The sequence below is a fragment of the Silurus aristotelis genome, assembly GCF_946808225.1.
Source record: "Silurus aristotelis genome assembly, chromosome: 20".
Lineage (NCBI taxonomy): Eukaryota > Metazoa > Chordata > Actinopteri > Siluriformes > Siluridae > Silurus > Silurus aristotelis.
In genome coordinates this window covers 10323760-10347786 of record NC_139593.1, presented here as the reverse complement: position 1 = coordinate 10347786, position 24027 = coordinate 10323760, and the positions used below count along the sequence as shown (strand labels likewise).

The following is a 24027-nucleotide window of genomic DNA, read 5'->3' as shown; positions in this document are numbered from 1 at the left end:
AAATTTTAATCATTATTGTATTCTGCTTTGCCGTATACATTCATTAATTTGTTTGTTTGTTTAAATGTACGTTTATATACATTTATGTTTTGCATCATAATTTACAGCACAAATCTAAACACTATGTGCACTTTGTACAGAAGGGTATCGGTGGTTGTTTTTTAACTGGAATTTTAGTTTGCGAATAAAATTGATATTCTATATTTAATATTTTATCGAGTTTTTATTTTTGGGATCAGTGCTTGTGTTTGAGCGGTTCTGAGGAGTGTGTGCTGATGTGACTCATGTCAAAAAAACATAGTGTTGAATGTTACTGTTATCATATCGTGATTAATATCGTTATCCAAAAATATCGGGATGTCGGTTTGCGTCTATATCGCTCATTATTAGCAGGTATGGGTGAGTCGTACTGCGCAAATGCGAGTTTGCGTGTGTGTGTGTGTGTGTGTTTGTGTGTGTGTGTGTGTGTGTGTGTGTGTGTGTGTGTGCGTGTGCGTGTGCGTGTGTTTGATCTCGCGTAAATAAAAAGATTTAGCCGTAAAACCCGACGTACACGCGCACCACGCGCGTCGGCCCCTTTCTCCGCGCGCGCGCTCTCACGCGACGCATCTGCGAAAAAAATAATAAAAAAAAAACCCAAAAGGCGCGCGCAGCTGTCTACAGTTCCGATTTAGATCAAACGCGTTCGCGGCGCACGAGCGTCAAATGAGAGCAAAACGGGTTGTTGTGTATTTATTATTTTTTTTCTTTTACCGTGAGGAGCGATCCGGGGCGCAGTCGCTCGAGCAGCCTGCACAGCACCACGCCGTCTTTCAGCGAGCTCTGCAGAAAGCTCTCGGGGTCCGAGACGCGCTTTTTGGGCGATTCCAGCACACCGAGCGCGATGAGCCACGTTACTGTCTGCTCGGCCGGATTCATGATCGCAAACGTGATTTCTCGGATTTGGAAGAAAATAAATAAATCGGTCGCATCAGATCATGTTGGTACTCTTTCCAAGCGCGAGACATATGAGGTGTAGCTCCTGGATGTGATCCCTCCTTCTTTCTGGCTGGTGTGTGCATGCCGATCTGCCCTGATTCGTCTAGTAAGGGGTCTGGTTGCGTGCTCCAATGCGTTTCCTAACCGCTTGGCAGGATGCCAGAGAACCCCCCCTCTCTCTCTTTTCCTCTCCTCTTCATTCTTCTCATTTCCTTTCCTATAACCGAAACCAACAGAAGAAGAGTAACACGCCTATATGGAGAGACTGACAGTGTATGGAGATGTGGATCTGTTTTGATCATGAAAGAAAAAAGGGTTTTTATTTTACTAAACCAGTCCCATCTCCAAACACTGAAAAGAAATAGGCAGGTCTCAACCAAATATTAGATCTATGACACCTTTTAAAAAACTGCACCAAAAAACCTAAAAGCTTTAGGAAATGGACATGGACATGGGGAAACTAATGGGAAACAAATTTACGGTGGTGTGCATGCATTTCTGATTGACACTATACAGAAAATAAGTGAATAATACAGTAATATTGCATGTGAGAAATGTGGGGACATGGTGGCTCATTGGTTAATGTTCTGGGTTACTGTTTGGGGGTTCAAACCCCAGTAAAGCCAAGATGCCCCTTTTGGGCCCTTAAGCAAGGCCCTTTATTCTTTCTGCTCCAGGAGCACTGTATCACTGTCCCTACACTCTTGCTAATAAGATGGGATATGCAAAGAAAGAATTTCACAGTGCTGTAATGTGTATGTGACAAGTAAAAGCACCAAAACAGTTTTCTCCACAAGCAATCACGCAATAGATTTTGAAATCAGGAACAGTTCTCTACACTGTAAATGCATTGTCTACACTTACTCTACGCTTTCATTGTTTTTTTTGGTCAAGAAAAACATGTTTTTAAAAATAACCTTGTAATTCTGATTATTGGTCTAATCTAGAACTTGGTGGCCACATGTCCAAAAATTACACCACCCACATGCTTATGTGGCACGAAAACCATAGTGCTGACAACCTAAATCTAAATTTTATAGGCCTCACACACAAAGAGTACAACATGCAGGGAAATGCACCTTAACGGCTGCCTGTTGACATAAAACGAAATTCACATGTAATAAATATTTACAAATAAGGGATATGCCGTGTATATTAACAGGAATACAAGGGGATGTGGGTGTTGTGCAAACAGATTGACGGTCCAATCCGATTTGTTGTTCCTGTTTAGGATTCAGTTTTAATGTAAAAATCCCTGATGGAATATGAGCAATGATACAGTTCTTGCCCATCATTTGCACACATCATTGTAGAATGATGGTTGTGAAATCATATAATTACATTTTATATGTGATTTTGTGAGCAATATTTGGTCACATTTAAAGTCACCTGATCATATGGAGGGGTTACATATGAAAATCAGATATGAAAAATGAAAACCTGAAATTAAATGAATAATTGAATATTACAACATGAGAAATGTGGAATATATTTACAAACATTTTATGAGGTTCATCCTTTGTATTAAATCCCAAAGAAAACATAACAAGTGAACCAAGCTGACCTCTTAAAATGCATTGGGATTCTTTTTTTCTGAAATAAACCCTGACAGGATATTGTACACTTACCATCTCACCTGAACAATGTGACGAGTTGATAATTTAACCACTTTCAGCACAAAAATGTAATACCAAACAATAATTTAATACAGTTGATTCCAAATGGCATTAGAACCTAAAGTATAGCTGCACAGCACTGTTTCACTTTTGGACCACAATACATTTGCCTTGACACAACTGATACTTGTGTCTAAACTCAAGCATATTTTGTCTTGATTTCTCTGCTACATGAGAATGATATTTTTCAATCTTCACAAACAGCCTTAATCCTGACAAGTAGCTGTTTAAGGAAGCAATAATCCAGTGTGTACATAGGCTTGTTGTTGGTTTACACCGCCCCCTGCTGGAAGCTTGTGTTCCCCTAAATTAGACAACTGAAGACCTTACGGATGAATTGGAACGCTGACTGCACCCCAGGTTTCCTCACCCTACAACAGTACCTGACTTTATTAACACCCTTGTGGCTGACTGAACACAAATCTAGTGGAACATCTTCCCGGAAGAGTGAAGATTAATATAACTGCAAATGGGGATTAAATGTGGAATGGGATGTTCAAAAAGGGTATCTGACCCCCAAACCCATGTGTGAGTACTCCAAAAACTGTTGCCACAAAGTTGGAGAAAAAACAACAGGGATTTGTGCCCATTTTGTTTTATTAGATGCTACAAGAATCATCTGAAAACCTGAAAATCTGATTTCTAGCACTACAGAAAAAGGTCTGTATAGGGATGGTGCACACTATGTGACACTGTGTTAATGTTCCCCCCCAAAAAAAAAAGCCCTGGGGTTTAAAAGTTTCTCAACTGGTTCCAATAATATAAAGATTTCCAAAATAATAGGGAAACATTCTCCAAACCATTGAACGTTACAGTATGGATATTTAAAAAGCGGAAGAACATTTTAGGGGGGAATGTGTTTTTTATTCATAATGCACAACACATGAACATTGAAGACATCTTCCCTGTGACTAGAATGTATTGGGAACCAGTAACTGGTAGCTGAGTAGTTCTAACTACCTAATAATTTTGAGTAATATAGCAAAACAATAATATAGGAACAAATTGTTGACACTATTTGATCATTATAAATGCTATACAATACAATATATAATGTACAAAAGAGCAACTGCCCACTAACAGTGCTGCCATTGGGTCATTCATCGCTGGTGAATAGGAAGTGGTATTAGAAGCTCTTTTAGTTTGCTTGGCAGTAGCACAGCAGACATCAGACAATTTTAATATAAACACATTTCAAGGTAGTATCCATTAAATCTTGAAAACGATTAACGATATTACTAGAAAGAAATACTGTGCACTTGTTGCAATGGTACCGGTCAGAAGGTGGGATAATTAGGCAGCAATTTTCACAGTTGGGGTGTTGGAAGCTGAAAAATATGGAATGTACACCTTTTCGTGGCAATGCTATTCCCTAAAGCGGTGTCCTCTTTTAGCACAATAATGTGCCCTGTTACACTGTAATAATTGTTTTAGGATAAAAAACCAGTTTAGGGTTTTGATTTGGTCTCCAAATCTCAATCTGATCAAGCATCTGTAGGATGTTCTGGACAAATATGCCTCATCTGAAACCTTCAACATCTTGGTGCCAGATTCCACAGCACACCTTCAGAGGTGTTGTGCAGTTCAGGGCTTGATGAGATGGAGCTGTTCTGGTAATACATAAAGAATCTACATAATACTACGCAGGTGGGTTTGGTTGATGTGTACACACTGGTGTTTAAAAAACACCATATTTAAAAACACTTTCCTCCTTCACCAGGTAAAGACAAAAACAATCAGAAACATCTAGGAAAAACTCAACAAGTCTCACACAAACTCCTATAAATATGCCATCTCTTTATTGGTAATGAAATTGCCAACAATTTTCCATGAATTTGGGGGAAATGAAATTCTTACCAAGCAAACAAAGTAGCGACAGACACAAGGCGGCATTAAGTGATGTGATAAAAGCCTTGCGACAAATACTGGGCTTAATTCACAAAGGAGCAAAATACACAAACATTTCAGGGTCATAATGGGAAACTGTATAAAAAAAAAAAAAAAATGACATGGTATAACTCAGTCTAAAATTCTTATTATTTTTTTAATTTAAGTCTAACCAGTGAAATCACCACTTGCCATTTTTCCTCGCTTGGACACTTTATAGTGTATTGAACACACACTCTGCGTGAAGTGTCAACGCCGCCGACACCGTAATTCACACAAAGACCGACTGAAACCGAGCCTGCAAAACTGGCACTACGCCTTAACCCAACCGTGTTTACGTTGCTATTAATCCATGAAAGCCAGCAGGAGCCGATTAGCACTTAATAATATCTATGCTAACACTCGTTTACTTTCATACCTTCTTGGCCATGTTAGCAATTTTGGGTGACATTCATCTAAAGCTGGTCCATGCTTCAGAGAAAAACTAAACAGGTGGATCAGATACAACAGGCACGTTTGGAATAGTGTGTAAATGTTTCTCTAACGGTCACTGTTAAAAACAGTGGTAATAGTTTCAGTTTCTCACAGAAAAACTTTTCTTCCTCGTCTTTTTTTTTTTTATTATTATTTCGTCTCCACCACTCATAAAGGAGAAGATGAAGGAAAAACAGGGATGTCTTGACCGTGCACACACCCACACTTATGTTTTAGTTTATTTGTGTGTGTGTGTGTGTGTGTGTGTGTGTGTGTGTGTGTGTGGTCTCAGCATGTAAATCAGTTTGAAAGTCAGTGTTTTCTCAGATGATTTCAAAAGTCTTCTTCAGCTCCATGATTAGCTGCCAGTCTGACTTCTGCATCTCGTCTCTGAACCAGTTCTTCAGCGCGTCGATGGACTGACGAGTAATCTGTGGATAAGTAAGAAAGTAAACAAACAAATAAATAAAAAATGTTTCTCTCTATTGACCTAAACAATACATTCGACCAAAGATCATGTAATGTCCCAATAGTCCCAATAGAAATCCAACCCCTCAATCCTGATATCACCAAATGACATCTAATCAACATGGCTGCTTACAGCACAAACAGTACACAAGTGAATTAGCTCATTTTCTATATTCTTATTTGTTTTAGACCAGAGATGCCCAAACGTTTTTAAATGAGGGCCAAAAATCTAACTCGAATGAAGGCTGTGAACCAAAAGTCGCATAACACCAAACTGTATTATATTCAAATAAAATGACAATTTATGATTACAAAATAAATAGCAAAGATTACTCTTTCATCTGCATAATCAATGCAGTTTCAATTTCAAATTTTTCTAGTTAAATTAAACTTATGATTAAAACAATATAAACATAATCCCATTTATAGTACAATATAGAAATATTTATAATATAGAGTTTATGCCTAATACATCTATTCAGTCTATAAGTTACATTTTTATGACTTTTTTTTTTTTTTTAGTTTAAAGCACACAGGCTGAAAACTAAAGCATAGAAGTTAATGTCTTAGTGACATCACCTCTGTAACTAGCATGTATACAGTAAGTAACATGGAGTCATGATTTTAGCAGCGAGCTACATCTGAAATAAAATTTAAGCAATTCCATGTGCGAGATGGTAAAATGTGAAACAATCAATCAATTTACTCAATGTCAATCTAACCAGCCAGTGTCACACATTATGTAAACACAGTCTCACCTTGCTGACTATGAAATCTACAGCCTCGAAATGTCGGCCGTACATCTTGGGCGACTCTCCAGGAATCGGCTCGATCTTCACACAGATCTCCTGCCCTTTCTTTGCAGTGTCCACTGACTTATGATTCACCTCGATACCGGTAACAATACCAATATCCACAAACTAAACAAAGATTACAAAAGTCATAGACATTAGTTAATGGAATAGAACTGTTATAATAGAAATAGTGTGTTAATAAAACCATGCACACTAACCGCTTTGCTGGGTACACACACTGGGGTGCCCGTCCTCAGCACACCTGCCTCCACTATCACCCCCATGACTATTGGGTCTCTGGAATTGAAGATGTACTGAGGCAGGATGCGCAGCTTACAAGGAAACACTGCTATGTGCCTAATGAAAAGACAAAATGAGTAAAAGACATGGATGAGGTTTAGGTTATAATTAGTCATATTTACCATCTTTCCTTACGTTACAGTAGAGATTATTTGAAATGCCAGGTAATAGCCGCCAAGCAACCAAACTTTAAAATACAGTCATTTTATCTCCATCTTAAATCTTAGTAAAGATCGGCCGATTTTACAGGAGTGGATTTTACCGATACCTAAATTGGATTGTACCTGCCAAAAAAAACCCGATTAATTACCCAATCAATTTTAAAATGGATACTGGACATAAAAATTAATTTAAATAATATAAAAAAAACTTTATGTAAAATAGTTCTAAAATTACAAAAACAAAAAAATACCGAATCATGAAAATGTGCTAAATTAAATAATATTAAGAAAATGATAAGAAAAATAAAAAGCATGCATTCAAATTGAAACTAAAAATATCACTCCAAATAAATAAAAACAGTTGCATCCAAAACAAAAAAATAAATAAACAGCACATGGTGTTAGTGATTCGTCTCTAAAGGGCGCTCTTGTAGTGTATAATGGCAGCATACCCTCTCAGCCGCTGCAGTAACAGATGCAACCCGAAAAAACTATAGGGATGGATTTTTGATGCTATCTGATTGTTCCAGCTATCGGTGCGGATTAATCAGCAAAACTAATGAATCGTTCAAACTGTATGGCGTACTTAACTTTTAATTAAAATACTAAATAGTTCAACTAAACCCTATTCCGGAGATTTGATTACAAATATCAGATTTTATTTTAATCCCTTAATCAGATAAATCACTTTTGTAATAGTCTACAAAAGAAAGAACACATACTTGAACTCCTCCTGCTTTTGCTTCTTGTAGTCTTCCCTGTATTTGGTGAAGGCATCGAACAGATGATAAATAATCTCGGCGCTGAAGATCCGCACACCGAGACTGTCGGCCATCTCCTGAGAGTCTCGCTCAATCTTCACATCGAACGCCAGGATCACTGCATATCTGCAGAAAGAAGAGTGCAACAGTTCATGACTTTTCAAAAAAGATTTCAATAAGCCATTGTGTGGAAAATATTCAGCATTATTCGTAAAGAGAAAATGTTTACAGAGACATAATGCAAACACTTACTGTGGGTCATGCTCCAACATTGTAGATGCCCTCATTACATCTTTCTTGTGAACGGGACCAATATTAATGCCAGCGTACTGAGAAGAACAGGGAAACATTAATCAAGAAATAAAATCATTGGACGCAATTTTGGTGAAGTCCACAGAACAGTACACAACACAGCCTTGTGTATACAAAAACGTTCCAGTGAAATCCTGGAGAAATAGCTTAACATTAACCAGCAGTAAAAAAATAAATAAATAAATAAAATTATTAGTAAATGATTTAGATTCAGGATTGATCTTTGTACTTACCGGCACTTTAGAAGTGCGCAGAAATTCCAGCAGAGCTTCCAGTGAGCCCAGGGTGGATGCCTGTACATAAACACCTTTCTCCTCCAGCTTTATTGCATTCAGTGTCTGCTTCAGCTCCCTAATCAGTTCATCCTATAAAGACAGGCGCAAAAACAAATATGCTGTTAAAGAAATTGCTGATAAAAGATAACATGCTAATACTTTAGAGGTCAGTATGGGCATTCTTATTGTATCAGACCATAAAAAATGTATGAACTAAAAACACACTACAGTAATTGAAGGTTCTAATAGTAAATATATGATTTGTAGTCTAGAATAAGTCTATTATCATTTAATCATTGTCAGTATTAATAAGATCCCAAAAAAGTGCAGTGTTTTATTGGATAAAACAGTGAAATGAAGGGAAAAAAAAGTGCAGGTCTCACCCTCAGTACAGGAATCTCGTCATCTTTATGAGCCACAAGCAACGGCAGGCCGGCCAGAGTTTTTTCTAGATCCTTCCCCAGGATCTTCACTCCCTGAGACGTATTCACCTCCTTGTGTTTCTCATACTGATTCTAAACATAGAAATTCATCAGGAAGTTGTTAGTACATTACAGCATTATAAACTTATAGCACTTTATAGGCAGTAAGCTGTGAAAAGTATTAAACAGACTTTAACACGAAGCTCCTTCAGAGGTGGTGGCAATAGCAGCCCTCTGATCTGAGTGACGATGGGCCCCTCTACACCTGGCACGATGATGGTCTCACCCTCACGCAAGCACCCGTTGATCAAGATCACGTCTATCGTTGTGCCCATACCAGGCAGAGCTTTGACCTACAACAGCAGGAGATATATTCTGTGTTATAGCTCTGGTGCTGGTTCCAAAAACCAAAAGTTATTTATCAATCTATACCTTGGACAAAATAAAAATTTCAACTCACCTCCATGACCTGTGCTCGGAGCTCGTCGCAGTGGGCCAGTCTACGTGCCAGCATGGTCTGTGTGAGATCTACCAGCAGGGCGATCAGGTTACCCATGCCATCGCCTGAATGAGCAGAGGTGGGCACCAGAGACACAAACGTGCGTGGGTCCTTATTCTCAAAGAACAAGGCTGCATTCAAACCCTGTGTTTATACACACAGACACAAAAAACAACATATAAATGAGCTTTTCTTTAGTGTAAAATAGTGGTTTACTTTACACCTTTATCTATATTGTAACTATGTGTATGTAAGTGATCAGATTAATGACATTCTGTTTAAAACAATATGGTGTTGAAAGTAAATGGGAAGAAGTGAAGTGTGTACATACCTGCTGGGCGAACTCTAAAATGACAGCCTTGGCCCGCTCATCAAACTCATCCTTAGTGTTCTTCTTCTGCTTCTTTAGTGTAGCAACCACGTCTGTGTCTGGGCTTTTCTTCCAGTCATAGAGACGGTCAATCTGAGAGACAGAAAGAGATAAATAGAATCAAAATATTTGCCAAAAATTGCTTATCTGATCTTGTGATCTCATATGCGATCCCCAAAGTCCCACCTTGTTAAGAGCAACAATAAAGGGGCACTTCTTTTCCTTCAGCAGGTTAATAGACTCGAGGGTTTGTGGTTCCAGTCCGTGCATTATGTCCACCACCAGGATTGCGATGTCACACAGAGAACTGCCTCTGTTTCTCAGATTACTGCAGAGATAGAAAGATGGCAGTGAGGGGGAAAAAAAAAAAAAAAAAAAAGGATGGTATGATGGAAAGGAAGAAAAACACACAAATGCAAGAAGCAAAAAAGCAGAACTATAGAAAGAAAGGAAGATCAGATGCAGAGTAACCTCACACACAACAAAGGTTCTACTGGTGCTCACCTGAAAGACTCGTGTCCAGGGGTGTCGATAATCAGCATTCCTGGAATTCTGATATTTTCGTTGTCAAACTGAAGCAGAGACAGAAAATATTTGAAACGTTTGCTTTTAAAGTGTTCGAATAGTACAGACTGTGTGTTAATGTGTAATGGGGTACTCACGTTTTTCACCATCCTGGTTTGCTCAGTGATTGTTTCCAAGGGAACATTGGTGGCACCGATCTGTTGGGTGATTCCACCTGCTTCACCGTCCTGTACGTGTGTGTGTCGCAGCTGGAGATATAAAAGAGCAAAAGTGAGCTTCGATAAACACACCTTATATTCCAAAAATAGAATTGGCGGACACGGCATGTGCGGCACCCACACACATGCGCACACACACACACACATACCTTGTCAAGGATTTTTGTCTTCCCTGTATCTACATGACCCAAGACACAGACCACAGGGGATCTCAGTTTGTCCAAGTTAATGTTCTTGAGGTTCTCCTGTCTCCGTTTCTGCAACACAGACAAAGATTTGTATCACTCTATGTATCCTAGGCTGCTGTTTGTGTTTTACTGATGTCACATTTGTGCATTTGTACCTCGATGCGTCTCTTAGCCTTGTCATACATCCTCTCCTCTTTGGTGCGATCATCGTCCGAATCGCTCTCACTACTCGACTCGGAGCTCTTGTCTTTCTGACTTTTCCCCTTTGCTGTCTGGCTGTCCTTCTCTTCCTCTTCATCCTCTTCCTCGCTCTCTTCCTCTTCATCCACCTCTTCATCCTCCTCATCCTCGTCCTCCTCCTCTTCTTCACTGCCGTTCTCCTGGTCGGCAGGAGCAGAACATTTGTGGGATGGCGAAGAGGCTGCTGTCTCCTTTACTTCGATGTGAACCTTCTTCAACTCTGTGTGTGTGTGTGTGTGTGTGTGTGCGAGCGAGAGAGAAGAGAAGAGAAGAGAAGAGAAGAGAAGAGAAGAGAAGAGAAGAGAAGAGAAGAGAAGAGAAGAGAAGAGAAGAGAAGAGAAGAGAACAGTAATACATTAATCTGAGTAGGAATACAAGTTGGCAAATTTAGTTTTACCCCTCTACCCCCTTATCATCACTACACATTCTAAAAGCTGAGAAAACCTTTTAGAATGGGCATGACGATTATCTTACCTCTTTCTTCATCACTGGCCATGGCCTCCCAGTCATCCAGGTCTGCACTGTCAGCATTAGCTTCAGTCTCTGCTGAAATAAATGGCAAACGTTCACAACCCGCCCTCAACAGTGCATGCATAAGCTCAGAGGCAAACAATATAAGTGTTCAAAATTACCTGGTTCCGCTTTGGAAGCGTTCACATCCATCTCCATGACGATCGGCTCAGCCACTTCTGACGTGGGTGAAGCAACTTCTGAGGTCTCTGGAAGAGCACAGAGAAATAATCAGCTCTATTATCTAAGAGAGAAGTAAGTTTTTTAAAACACAACAGTTTTTAGAAAGCGTTACCTTCAGAAACGTGTGCTGTTGGCTTCTTTTTTCTTTTGTCACCGTAAACAGGCTTCTTCTTTGGCATTGAGTCTTTGGATGGCACTTCAACACCTTAAACAATAAGCATGAAGAACGAGCATTAACACGCTTATCACACCAAAGGGGGAAATAAAAAGAAAAAAGCACGCAAAAAAGTATGTATAAAACCAGGAATGTTGCTGAGATGCTTTTTTAAATTATTACTAAAGAATTATTATTATTTGTAAAACATTTCAATAACCAAGTCCAAGAGACACTATATTGGCAAAAGTATTCGCTCGTCTGCCTTCACATCCAAATGAACTGGAGTAACATCCGACTCTTAATCCATAGGATTAAATATGATGTCCACCCATTGCAGTTATTACAGCGTTAACTCTTCTGAGAAGGCTTTCCACAAGGTTTAGAAGTGTGTTAATGGGAAATTTTGACCGTTCTTCCAGAAGCGCATTTGTGAGGTCAGACACTGATGTTGGACGAGAAGACCTGGTTCGCAGTCTCCGCTCTAATTCATCCCAAATGTGCTCTATCGGGTTAAGGTCGGGACTCTGTGCAGGCCAGTCAAGTTCTTCCACACCAAACTCACGAACCAAAGTCCTGAAAACCAACCCCGCATCATAATCCCCCTCCACCAAACTTTACACTTGGCACAATGCAGTCAGACGAGCACTGTACTCCTGGCAACCGCCAAACCCAGACTCGTCCATCGGACTGCCAGACAGTGGAGCGTGATTAGTCACTCCAGAGAACACGTCTCCACTGCTCTAGAGTCCAGTAGCGACATGCTTTACATCACTGCATTCAATGCTTTGCGTTGCGCTTGGTGATGTAAGGCTTGGATGCAGCTGCTCGACCATGGAAACCCAGTCCATGAAGCTCTCTACGCACTGTTCTTGAGCTGAACTAAAGGCCACATAAAATGTGGAGGTCTGTAGCTACTGACACTGTAGAAAGTTGGTGACCTCTGTGCACTACGCATCCCAGCATCCGCTGACCCGCTGTGATTTTACGTGGCCTAACAATTCGTGGCTGACCACTAACAGTTTACTGTGGAATATTTAGTAGTGAGGAAATTTCACGACTGGACTTATTTTCAGAGGTGGCATCCTGTCACCGCACCAAGCTTGAATTCACTGAGCGCCTGAGAGCGACCCAATCTTTCACAAAAGTTTGTAGAAGCGGACTGCATGCCCAGGTGCTTGATTTTATACATGTGTAACTATGGAAGTGATTGGAACACCTGAATTCAATTATTTGGATGGGTGAGTGAATACATTAGGCAATATAGTGTAGCTTCCACTAAATTGGACCAGCACATCTGAACTTATTAGAGGAACACAGCTATGAAAAACCCAGTTTTCATGCAAACACTTGATTTCAACGACAATACATTCAATATGCTCCAGATAATACTATCATTCAACAACTTAAATATTGCTTTTCCTCTCTCACCCTGGGCCTGCAGCGCACGGAGTGTGGCCTCAGCTCTGGCTCGAGCCTCCTTCTGAGACTTGGTCAGGAGCTTGCCCTCTTTCTTTAGCCTCTCCTTCCTTTCCTTGTCCTTCTGCTTCTTTTTCTCCTTCCTCTCTGCTTCCAGTCGTTCCTGTGGGAGAGAGAATATTTTGCCAGTGGAGGTTAATATCTATGACTGATGTATAGTATAAATATCTGCAAGGCTTCCAGAGTTATGTGATATACACACACACACACACACACACACACACACACACACACACACACACACACACACACACACACACACACAATATATAAATATTTATAAGATAGATAGATAGATAGATAGATAGATAGATAGATAGATAGATAGATAGATAGATAGATAGATAGATAGATAGATAGATAGATAGATAGATAGATAGATAGATAGATAGATAGATAATCCAGTCTTCTCTAAAAAAAAAAATAATAAATACAAATAATCAAAAACCTTAGCCTTTCCAAAGTTATAGGAATGGAGTTGTGTTGTGTTTGACTGACCTGCTCGAGCCTCTGTGCCTCCAGTTCTGCCAGGCGTCTCTCCCTTTCCTCTTCCTCCCTCTTGGCTCGCTCTTCCTCCTCCTTCATTCGCGCGAGGGCCTCCTGCATGGCCTTTACTGTGGCTTTGCTGGGCCCTTTCTTTTTCTCCTTTTCTTCCTTTTCCCCTTTCTTCTTCTTCTTATCTTTTTTCTTCTTCTCACCTTCACCTTCATCTGTGGGGGAAAAAAAAGAATTTTTAAAAAGAATTAGTCTTAATATGTAGTGCTAATAACTGTGATGAAAGTCAAATATTTTCAAAATGTCTAATGCTTTGTGAGTAATCTTTATAAAAGACCGTACCTTCGCCCTGGTCTTCAGCCCCGTCTTGCTCCTCCACCTCAGTCTTTTTAGTCTCTGTGGATGGAGGAGCTGCAGCTTTGCCTGCAGGCTTGGCTGTGTCCTTCTTAGTGGCCTCTTCCTCCTTCTCCTTTTTCGCTTTCATCTTCGCTCTTTCTTCTTCCTTCTTCTTTTTATCTCGCTCCTTTTTCTCTGCCTTCTTCTGCGCCGCCGTCTTCATCTTGAAAGTGCCGTCGTCCTCTGCATCATCGTTGTCACTCTCAGCCTTTGCTTTCGCCTTCTTTTTCTGTTTGCGTGACGCCTGAGAACTGTCATCTGACTGCTCGTCGTTATTTCCACCGGCTTTTTTTGCACGGCCATCCTCATCGTCATCTTCAGAGTCCGACACGCCCTTCCGCCCACCCTTCTTGTTGGCCTTGGCTTTGCGTCGCGATTGTGACTCGTCATCAGACTCTGAAGCAGCAGGAGCAGCAGCGGGAGCCGGCGCTGCCTTTTTGCCTTTCGTCCTGCTCTCGTTCTCCATGTCGTCTTTACCCTCAGCTTCTTCACCCTCATCGTCTTCGTTCTTGCCCTTTTTGGCCTTCTTCTTGTCTGCCTTGGTGGGTGCTGGCTCCACCTCGGGTTCTTCTATAGAGTTCGTTTTCTGGACACAGAGACGATGAGCTTATTATAAACAAGCCTGTGGCTTTCTGATTAGCTAGAAGAGTTCAACTGATTATGTAGAACAATCAGTATAACTAATCAGCTAAGCTGTGCTTCCTTTAGGCTTAAATATTATGTAATGAGGACATATGGCTGCACCACTGGAAGCTGATTTTAGCATACCCTGTAACATCAGACATCAGCATGTCACCTTCAAGGCATGTTATACAATCTGGTAGTTACCTTTGCTGGTTCTTTTTCTTTTTTACCGCCCTGAACTTCAAGGGATAATTCCTCCAGTTCTTTCAGAATGTCATCCTCACTGCAAAACACCAAATTTAACCATCAGCACATTCAACTAACACTTCGCTCTGGTTCGGCTACGTTCAAACAACAGATCCGACATACAGAATCCTTCTCTTCAGATCAATTAAAACATATGAGAAAATATTTACATGAATTCTGATCTACTTGCTTAGAAAGATGTTACAGTGCCATGTATCTGCTTTAAGTAGCACACTTTGATTTTTTTTTTTTTGATTTTTTTTTTTTTTAGATTTGAAAATGTCGCATATGCCAGGCAAAGAAAAAAAAAAAAAAACGTGCCACATTTAAAGAAAAAGATAAGACTTGGGCTCTTTTGGACTGCTGTGTGAACGTAACCATAGTGACGGAGCAGAAAAGCAGATACACTTACTCAAAGTCATCTTTCTTCACTCCTTTCTTCTTCTTGCCCTTGCCTTTGCTCAGTTCTTTTGCAGCACTGGCTCCCTCGATCTCTGCTGCTAAGGCATCAATGTCAACAGCCTCGTCTTTGGCCCTATAGACAAAAAAACAAAAAAACAAGCAAATTATTCGTCATTTGTTCTCTACAGACTGTTCATTTGGAATTTCACTCATCATTCAATTATTTAATTATATCATTTATTTATATACAAATTGAAAGCGAATCAAAAAAGGTGGCATTGAATAATAAATATATATATATAAATATTTATCTACAAAGATTTATTAAAAAATGTAAAATGCTGTTGATACTCCGACATGATCACAATCATTTAGAATATCAATATGCATTTCATAAAATAAACAACAATGACGACATGTACCGCAGCACGCAATTTATTTTCCTATAACAACATGAATCCACTATTTTGCGCTCTGAAGCCAATAAAACAAAAATCACAGTGTCAAGTTACTAAGAAACCTGCAAGCATGAACTCCCAAGTCTCTGGAGACTCCTTCCACGAGTATGAAACGTTCACCTCATCAACAATTACACTTTTCCCTTTGTTTACTACAAGCACGTTTTCGAATAATGTTTTTGAACCGGTGGTTTTTTTTTTTTATTATAAATAAACCAACTGTTTTAATTACAGCCTATCAGAGCTGCTGTCTATCGGTCTATCAACAGCTTCGGACTAAGTTCTGTTTTGTAAAGCGTTTTAATTCACCTGACGAACATGCGGCACATTACATCCTTAAATCGCAATAAAAGATGAATCGAGGTTTAGACCTTTATTTAGCATTAAACTAGTAAAGCTTAGGTGTCAACGTATAGGTTCTTACCTACAGCTGCTCCGACAGAAATAAGGAAAAGACACCCAGAGCCCTTTATATACAGGAGCCTTACACAAAGTTGCATCAGCAATGGAAAACACCTAACAGAGACGAGGAAGTCACGAGACGGGAACGAGACAGGGCAGGACCCAAACACACACGAACACACACACAAAACTGCTGTTCTCAGCACACAGATACTGGATGATGAAATGGATGGATAATGGATGGAGGGATAGATAGATGGATTGCAGAGTACTGATGGAAAAATAAATCTGTGCTGTACATACACAGTATATTTACTCCATTAAGCAGCAAAAAACTACATCCTGTTAAAAAACACAAACAAATCCACCCCTTAAGGACATGACAAGAAGGCCAAAGGATTTGTGATACTCAAAGGTGGATACCCAACTGATTTCTTTTGTTTATTTGTTTGAATAGAGAAATAGTGATATTATATGGGATTTATTGGTTGCATGACTATACTTGGAGATTAACTCTTTAATAGACAGGCTATTCTTTTGCAGAAAATCAAGCAATAAGTCATGAGACTGCATTTTCAAGCACTGTATATTCCAGAGTGTGTGAATTAGGTCTATCTTTTTACAGTTTAATAAAAATAAGGACAATGCTCAGAGGAATGATCTATCTCCCAGTTTAGCCCTTCGTCCAAAACCGTGCAAATGAAACGATATTTTTAGCTCCATAAACTAAGTTGCTTTTGACTCGATCTTACACAATCAGTAAGCTCAGTGGCTGAGCGTTTTATTTATACAATCGAAAAATATACATTTTCCAATTAAGTCTGTAGTTTGCATGCATATATTTTATTTTTTTTTTGGGGGGGGGGGGGAATCAGTATTGGCATTTACTTCAAGTATTTAATACATAACAGCAAAATCTAATCTCTCAATATTTTATAAGACTTCATCGACTACACACACACACACACACACACACACACACACACACACACACACACACACACACACACACACACACACACACACACACAGAGGCAGGAGGCTTCTGTGTAATTCTGTTAAGTGTGTACAAGAAAAAGGTTGTTACTCTTTTGTCCAAACATAAACCTACTAAACTAATTGTTTATTCATTTGATCTTTTGTCATTTGATTGGACGAGGTGTACCCAAGTCTGTTTATTCAATATATTTTAGGACCTTTTCAGGAGCAATTCTAATTAAATCTAATCTAGGCTCTGTGCTCTAAGATCAGCTCAGTGGTTAAGGCATTGGACTCTAGATCAAAGGGTCATAGGTTCAAATCCCAGCACCACCAAGCTGTTACTGCTGGGCCCTTGATCAAGGCCCTTAATCCTCAACTACTTAGTTGTAAATCGCTCTGGATAAGAGAATCTGCTAAATGCCATAAATGTAAATCTTTCAGAGCAGATGTCCCACACTCTCAGCTGCTTTTGGTCAACTCACCACCCATGTGTAAACCCTGACACATGTGAGCCAGCATGATTTTCCAGATTGTCCCAATGACCAATCACTGCCTAGAATTGATCCCAACAACCAATCACCATCCAACATTGTTTGTCCCACTTGTGCACTTCTTTAAAAACTATTTTCTTTACTATATTTACAAATAACAACTGTGTTTTTTCTTTTTTTCCCTCATATTTGTGTTACTAACTGCAATTACAGTAAATACATAGTTAATGGTGCCATGACCAAAGATGACTGCTTTCTATAAAAATACATCATTATGTAACACTTCAATATGCAATGGACCACAAATTCTGGTAGATGCTGAACATTTTGTTCCTATGTATGTGTACTATGTGTACTATCTATCTATCTATCTATCTATCTATCTATCTATCTATCTATCTATCTATCTATCTATCTATCTATCTATCTATCTATCTATCAGCACTGCACAATGCTGCTATTTGCACTTCCAGTAGATGCTGAACTGCATTTTGTTGCTGTGCAATGACTATAAAGTTGCATCCATCCCTGCAAAATCTATAAATATTATAATCAGTCCATGATGCAATCAGGTGACTTCTGAGCATGTGGAAACAAGTTTCCTCTTAAACTCAGGAGCAGCAGTGACAGTGTCTCTGTTGAGATAAGGGGAAGATCACACGCCTTAACCGCCGAGAAATTATCATGAGGCTTTAGGATTGAAGTGTACGTCCTCTCTCTGAGACACAAAGTAAGCAGAGGGCCAGCAGAGGGCCAGCAGAGGGCCAGCAGAGGGCCAGCAGAGGGCCAGCAGAGGGCCAGCAGAGGGCCAGCAGAGGGCCAGCAGAGGGCCAGCAGAGGGCCAGCAGAGGGTTAATGTACAGACAACACAGCAGTACAATGAAAAGCGATGATGATGCACATGTTCATGTTCCTCCGGCACTGTCGGAGGAACATCAGGTGACCAGAGCAGATGCTTTTCCTCACTCATAATACACCTCTGACATATAACTTACACATTTCACAACTAACATTCATCTCTCTGCCACAATGAACAAACATCTCAAAGTCGGTATAACATTAGCTGGGTAAGTCACACCGCAGGCCTGGTCACACAGGCTAAGCTAACTAGCTACTGCCACATGAAACCCCATGGCTCAGAGCGAGAACCTTCTTTAACCATGTCCCCTACAGCTCTTACACGCCTTTCACTTCTACACCGAGTCCATCACACTGAGGTCCTTCTCTAAACGTATACATTACCCGTCATCTCCTTTAGTTTTCTGTTTCTTTCCCATGGTTACTTTGTAGTAATTTCCCCGCTTAGCACTGCTCTATGTGGAGTCACCGCTTAGCGCATATGGTTGCTTGGAGCAGCATTGCGCATGCGCCGATTGAACTCCCACGAATGCCCAAATCGTTCCGTGTTTGCTATCATCGTGCACTATGTAGGGTGAGAATGTCAGTGAGAGCAGGGAGAATAATAGTGCACTAAATGGTTAGTAGTGAGCGATTTGAAATTTGCCCGAAAGTAATAGAGGTAAAGAGGTAAATCAATTATTTAAATAGATTTGTTTAAATCCTTTATTGATAAATAATAAGAAATACGTTCCATTAACACTAAAAAGATATCAAATATCGATCGTTAAATAAATAACGTTAATTATTCAAATATATATTTTTATCATCTATTGATTTTATATATATATATATATATATATATATATATATATATATATATATATATATATATATATATATAGAAATACCACTACTAATAATAAATGTATTTAATAAATTAAAAAAATGCATTAAATTACATATACAATTTGTCATTTTCTATTTGTAAATTTGCCGCATCATATTTTATTTTGTGTGTCAAGGATTATTTTGTGAAACTCTCTCTGCAGTATTTATTCCAGTTTATGAATGACGTGTTTTTATATATTTTGAGGTTAGGTTTGTAATAGCTCTCCATGATCCTGCTGATCTTTTATTAAAATGGTGTCCATTTACATAAATTAACTCCTGGGTGTAAAACATTTGAGCTTAATGACTGATGTCACAAATAAAATGACAGTAATTGTGGGTTAAATAAATAGTTTGTGGATAAAGTATAAAATGAGGACTGTATTATTAAGGTGGGGGTGCAAACACTTTCATTATACATAACATATCGTATTTATCCAGACACCCTGCCTCTGGATGGAGTTCTCGTCAATAAGAGACCACTCTGTACTCTGTGATATTCATTATATTGATTTTTCCATTGCTGCTTATTAGGGATGAACTTCTAGGCACTAAATTTATCATTTCATGTTGTATAACATAATCTCTGTAAATGCTCTAAACAAATTCAACTGAATTGAACTGCATATTTAATATATTCAGTAATGTATGGACTTATTTCATTCTATTAACATCTGTCCCAGGTGTTTGGATACAAGTGTTAATAGTTAGTATTACACTTCGAAGCCATTCATTGAGTTGGGTACTTTGCACTGTTTCCATAAACACACCAGGTGTTTAGACATGGACCTTCACAGAAAACCTCAGCTTCTTTATTTACATTACTAATACAATGTTTTCACAGAGACTTAGTGTTTTTTGGACATGCTGAGAACAGGAAGAATTTGTTCTCAGGAAAGCTGCCACAGCCACAACAAACTCATCCGGACAGAACCGAATGCCAGTCAAACTGGCACACAACTCTTTTACAAAGTCAGCAGGCAGCCACTCATGGGGTACGTCCAACAGGCAGGTTTCAACAACCCCATTCTTGATGTCCATCTCCAGTCCAATGTTGGTGCTCTCCACAGTTAAAGAGGTGCGAACGCTGAATTTCGGGGTCTTACCATAAACCCAATCCCAGTTTTGAAGATCAGAGGTCATCTTGTGAATGCCAGGCATTAGAACCACTGATCCCGGGTCGACTGTAAGGACAGGAGTGTCAAGATCGAACTCGTGATTATAACGAGAAGCAATGGCGTCCATGAGGGAATCAGGGTTGAGAGATGGGTCGTGATCTGAGAGATTTGCAACAGGGGAAGGGACACTGGGGGTGGCGTTGCTTTTAATGCCAGTGCATGAGCTTTGTAGGACTGCTGAGAGGACAGAGCGGTCTGCAGAACACAGCAGGGTGCAGTGATGATAGGCGCTTGTCCTCCCCAGCCTGGCTGCAGTCCCAGAGATTTTGTAACACCCGTTCAGGACAATGTCAAACCTCTCTGTAGCACAGACATCAAGGTTCGGCCTGAGAGCCTTCAGTGCTCCAGTGACGACCCCGAGGTTCCTTTGGCGGTCGTATTTCTTCTTCGAGGTGAAGAAAGTCATGTTTATGTTGCCCAGATCGTGATACACGGTCCCACCACCGCTCCGCCGCCTCGCCACCGGGATTCCGGTCCTCCTCAGCAGCTCCACGTGACACTCCTTCCACGGGTTCTGGTGCCTCCCAATCACCACTGCCGGAGCGTTCCTCCATAAAAACAAGAGGTTCCGGCTCTGCAGATCGACACGATCATATATCCAATCCTCAAAAGCCAGATTCTGGAAAATGTCCGTGGAGGAAGACTTGAGGACGAGCCCCGCTTTACCGTCAAAACATGAGTGTAACGTGCTCACGTGTCGTGCGAGCCGGTCAAGGTCACGTGTTCGGAAAGAGCCTCGAGTCCTCAGAAACATTTCAGGGTTTTTTTTCTCGATTTCTATTGAATTTAAAATGCCGGATGTCTGATGAACATGTGTGTGTATGAGACTCGATTGTATTTTGATAAACTGGATTTGAACTCGCTGTCTGAAGATACCCAATCAGATACGAGTTTATCTGCTCAGGGGGCGGAGTCTCAGCGTTTTACATCCGGGGTCAGACAAGGGCATTTTCCCAATTTGTTTGTGTTTTTACTTTTTTTTATGAAATTATGAGCAATTCATTAATATACAAATTAATATTACTAATCTTCTTCTTCTTTTTCTTCTTCTTCCGGCTTCTACCATTAGAGGTCGCCACAGCAGATCATCCCTGTCCTCTACATCTGCTTCTTTCACTCCAACTACCTTCATGTCGTCCCTCACCACGTTGATAAACCTCCTCCTTGTTCTTCCTCCTTCCAGGCTGCTCCATCCTCAGCATTCTCCTGCTGATATACCCCATGTCCCTCCTCTGCACATGTCCAAACCATCTCAATCTCGCCTCCCTCACCTGGTCACCAAAACGTCTTACATGCAGTAGAGAGAACCATGAGAACAGCCAGAGTAACATGAGATACTACTTTGGCCAATGAATAGTAAAATTATTCAATTTAATAACAAAGTGCAAATGACAAGCAAAAAAACAAATTAAGTTCAGGATCCAGGATTTTGATCTCAAAGAGCAAGGACTTAATTCAGCAGAAAGAAAGGCAGGCAGTTCCATTGAAGCAATCAAAAACACAATCACTGCACAATCTATATAGATCCTCTCCTGCAACCTGTGGAACACTCATCATTTTCCAACTATCTGACACCAATATTTTCAAATAAATAGCTTCTTTCAATCTTATATTTAATGCAATGAAATCTTCCGGAAATCAAACAGCAGGACACACCCCTGTCTACAACAAATGGAAGTGAAGTAGAGCAGGTCTCCAGCTTTAAGTGTTTGGGAGTCCACATCTCTGAGAATCTGTCCTGGTACCAAAACACTTCAGCTCTGGTTAAGAAGGCACAACAGCATCTATAATTCTTGAGGATACTTAAAAAAAAAAAAAGTCCATCTGTCCCCTGTGATTTTAACCTGTTAGGATGCACTTCAACTTTTGGGACTCACAGCTGAAAACAATGTAGCACCCAACTGCCTGCTATTGAGACCGTCACCACAGCAGATCACATACTGCGCAGAGCAAATAACATCATCGTGATGTGAGGGACTCCTCACATCACATTCACAAACTGTTTAACCTTCTTCCGTGAAGAAGAATATATAGTAACATATGTACCAGAAGAAGCAATTCAAAATTCAGGGGCAGCTTTTCCATCCACTGTGATCTTACTGAACTCTACATTTCACTGCTAGTACAAAAATGGCTTACTGATGCTATACTGATTCTACTGACAGTAATCGTCATGCAGTTCTGGTCCATTCTGTACATTCTGAATATTCTGATTCATCCACCATCCACTGACACACACACGGATCGTCTGATTGTCTGCACAATTGCTACTATTTGCAATTCTGGTTTACAGTTTCTGCAAATTCTTCATTACCATAGCCTTTATATTGATTTACTGTACATATGTTTACATTATATATATATATATATATATATATATATATATATATATATATATATATATATATATATATATATATATATATATATATATATATATATTTGCAGAAACTGTTGAAAGTACAAGTACATAGTAATAAAGCTTTGGCATGTGAAGAATGTGCAAAAAGCGAAATAAACAAATACACTTCATATATGTATAAGTAAATGTAAACTATTAGGCAGGATGTACAGTATGTAAGATATGTATAGATACACATAAATAAAATATTAGTATATGTGTATATGTGTAGAGAATAAGAGGTATATAAATTACAATATGCAATATGTACATATATATATATATATATATATATATATATATATATATATATATATATATATAAATAATTTTTTTTTCATACAATCACATTATTGTATTATTCATTAATAGTGATAAATAAAGCATTTATGTCCATTACTTCACACTTTCTGTTAAATTTGCATAAAAAAGGAACCAATTTAATGTCTTAATATCTAGATTAATTCACTAAGGTACCATAACGGCTGCGGGGGTGTGTCCATAATTCTCGGATTTTCGGAACTCGCGGGGGGTCTAAGAACGGAACTCCGTGAGTTCCAGAAGACCACTGTATATGTATAATACACACATAATACAAATATAAGTATATATAAAGTTTAAAAATGTTTTTACCTATTCCAGTATGACGATGCCGCTTTGCACAAAACCAGGTCCATGTCGATATGCTTTACATCGGTTGGAGTAGAACAACTTGAGTAAACTTCTACAGATCCCTGACTTCAATCCTATATGTTCACCTTTGTGATGAAGTAGAACACTGACTTTACTAACGACGTTTGATGAATGGGCATAAATCTCGACAATTACACTCCAAAATCAAGTGGAAAGTCTTTCCAGAAAGGTGGATGCTACTTGAACAGAGATCTAAACAACGTGGAGTGAGATGTAAACAAAAAAAAAAAAACCTAGGTGTTTTATTTCGCAAATGTTCTTTATGACGTCACAGGCAACCCGATTGCGTTCAAACAGATTTAGGGCGGGGGGTGGGGGGGGGGGGTGTGTAAACATCCAGTAAACATCTACTCAGAATCAACTTTTCTCTTCACCACTGTGAGGCGCTGTTTCACAATAACTGTACAATAGGGTTAAATACATCAACAGAATCTCGACTTGATTGACGCTGGAATGTTCTGAGCTCAACATTTGTGATCATCACAGATCCAGCATCAGCTTCTCCATGCCAGAGCCTTTAAACACTCCAGGAGGTCCAATGTCAAAACTCCACACAATAAGAAAACAACTGAAACTTGTATTTATAGCATATAAATTTTCTCTTCTGATCTTAACAAGTCTGAGTGAACTGCTGAGTAGGTGCCAATCAGAGGCCACA

General features: G+C 39.5%; 3 protein-coding genes across 9 annotated transcripts in view; all 3 read right to left on the bottom strand.

The window, feature by feature from the left end:
• arhgef7b (Rho guanine nucleotide exchange factor (GEF) 7b) overlaps window positions 1-1209 on the bottom strand; it is a 32782-nt gene extending 31573 nt beyond the window's left edge. The window contains exon 1 of one of the 2 annotated variants that reach the window (XR_014530349.1): window positions 754-1209. Coding sequence is in view for 1 of the 2 variants with exons in the window: in XM_083521960.1 (XP_083378086.1) it covers window positions 754-918 (165 nt within the window). In the remaining variant the exon portion in view is untranslated. The remainder of the gene's footprint in view (window positions 1-753) is intronic. The other variant, XM_083521960.1, reaches the window with a different exon arrangement.
• Window positions 1210-4431: 3222 nt separating this feature from the next.
• eif5b (eukaryotic translation initiation factor 5B) lies at window positions 4432-23536 on the bottom strand. Of its 6 annotated transcripts, none has more exons than XM_083523075.1 (24): window positions 23310-23536; window positions 15048-15170; window positions 14594-14672; window positions 13712-14351; window positions 13373-13584; window positions 12827-12977; window positions 11354-11446; window positions 11181-11267; window positions 11023-11094; window positions 10464-10768; window positions 10270-10377; window positions 10040-10150; window positions 9882-9949; window positions 9564-9705; window positions 9339-9470; window positions 8969-9151; window positions 8700-8861; window positions 8470-8601; window positions 8045-8176; window positions 7752-7828; window positions 7461-7625; window positions 6496-6634; window positions 6242-6403; window positions 4432-5446 (listed from the first exon to the last, which is right to left on the bottom strand). In XM_083523075.1, exons 1-24 carry the CDS (start codon window positions 23351-23353, stop codon window positions 5339-5341), a joined length of 3627 nt encoding a protein of 1208 aa, XP_083379201.1. In that variant the 5' UTR covers window positions 23354-23536; the 3' UTR covers window positions 4432-5338. The 6 variants fall into 6 exon arrangements, with proteins under 6 accessions (XP_083379201.1, XP_083379202.1, XP_083379204.1 ...); XM_083523076.1 differs by having other exon boundaries at window positions 11023-11091; window positions 23310-23535; XM_083523078.1 differs by lacking the exon at window positions 23310-23536 and adding an exon at window positions 18612-18776 and having other exon boundaries at window positions 11023-11091.
• Window positions 19888-21189, bottom strand: lipt1 (lipoyltransferase 1). The gene has a single exon (XM_083522542.1). The coding sequence runs from the start codon at window positions 21027-21029 to the stop codon at window positions 19914-19916; it is 1116 nt and encodes a 371-aa protein (XP_083378668.1). The 5' UTR covers window positions 21030-21189; the 3' UTR covers window positions 19888-19913.
• Window positions 23537-24027: the final 491 nt, after the last annotated feature.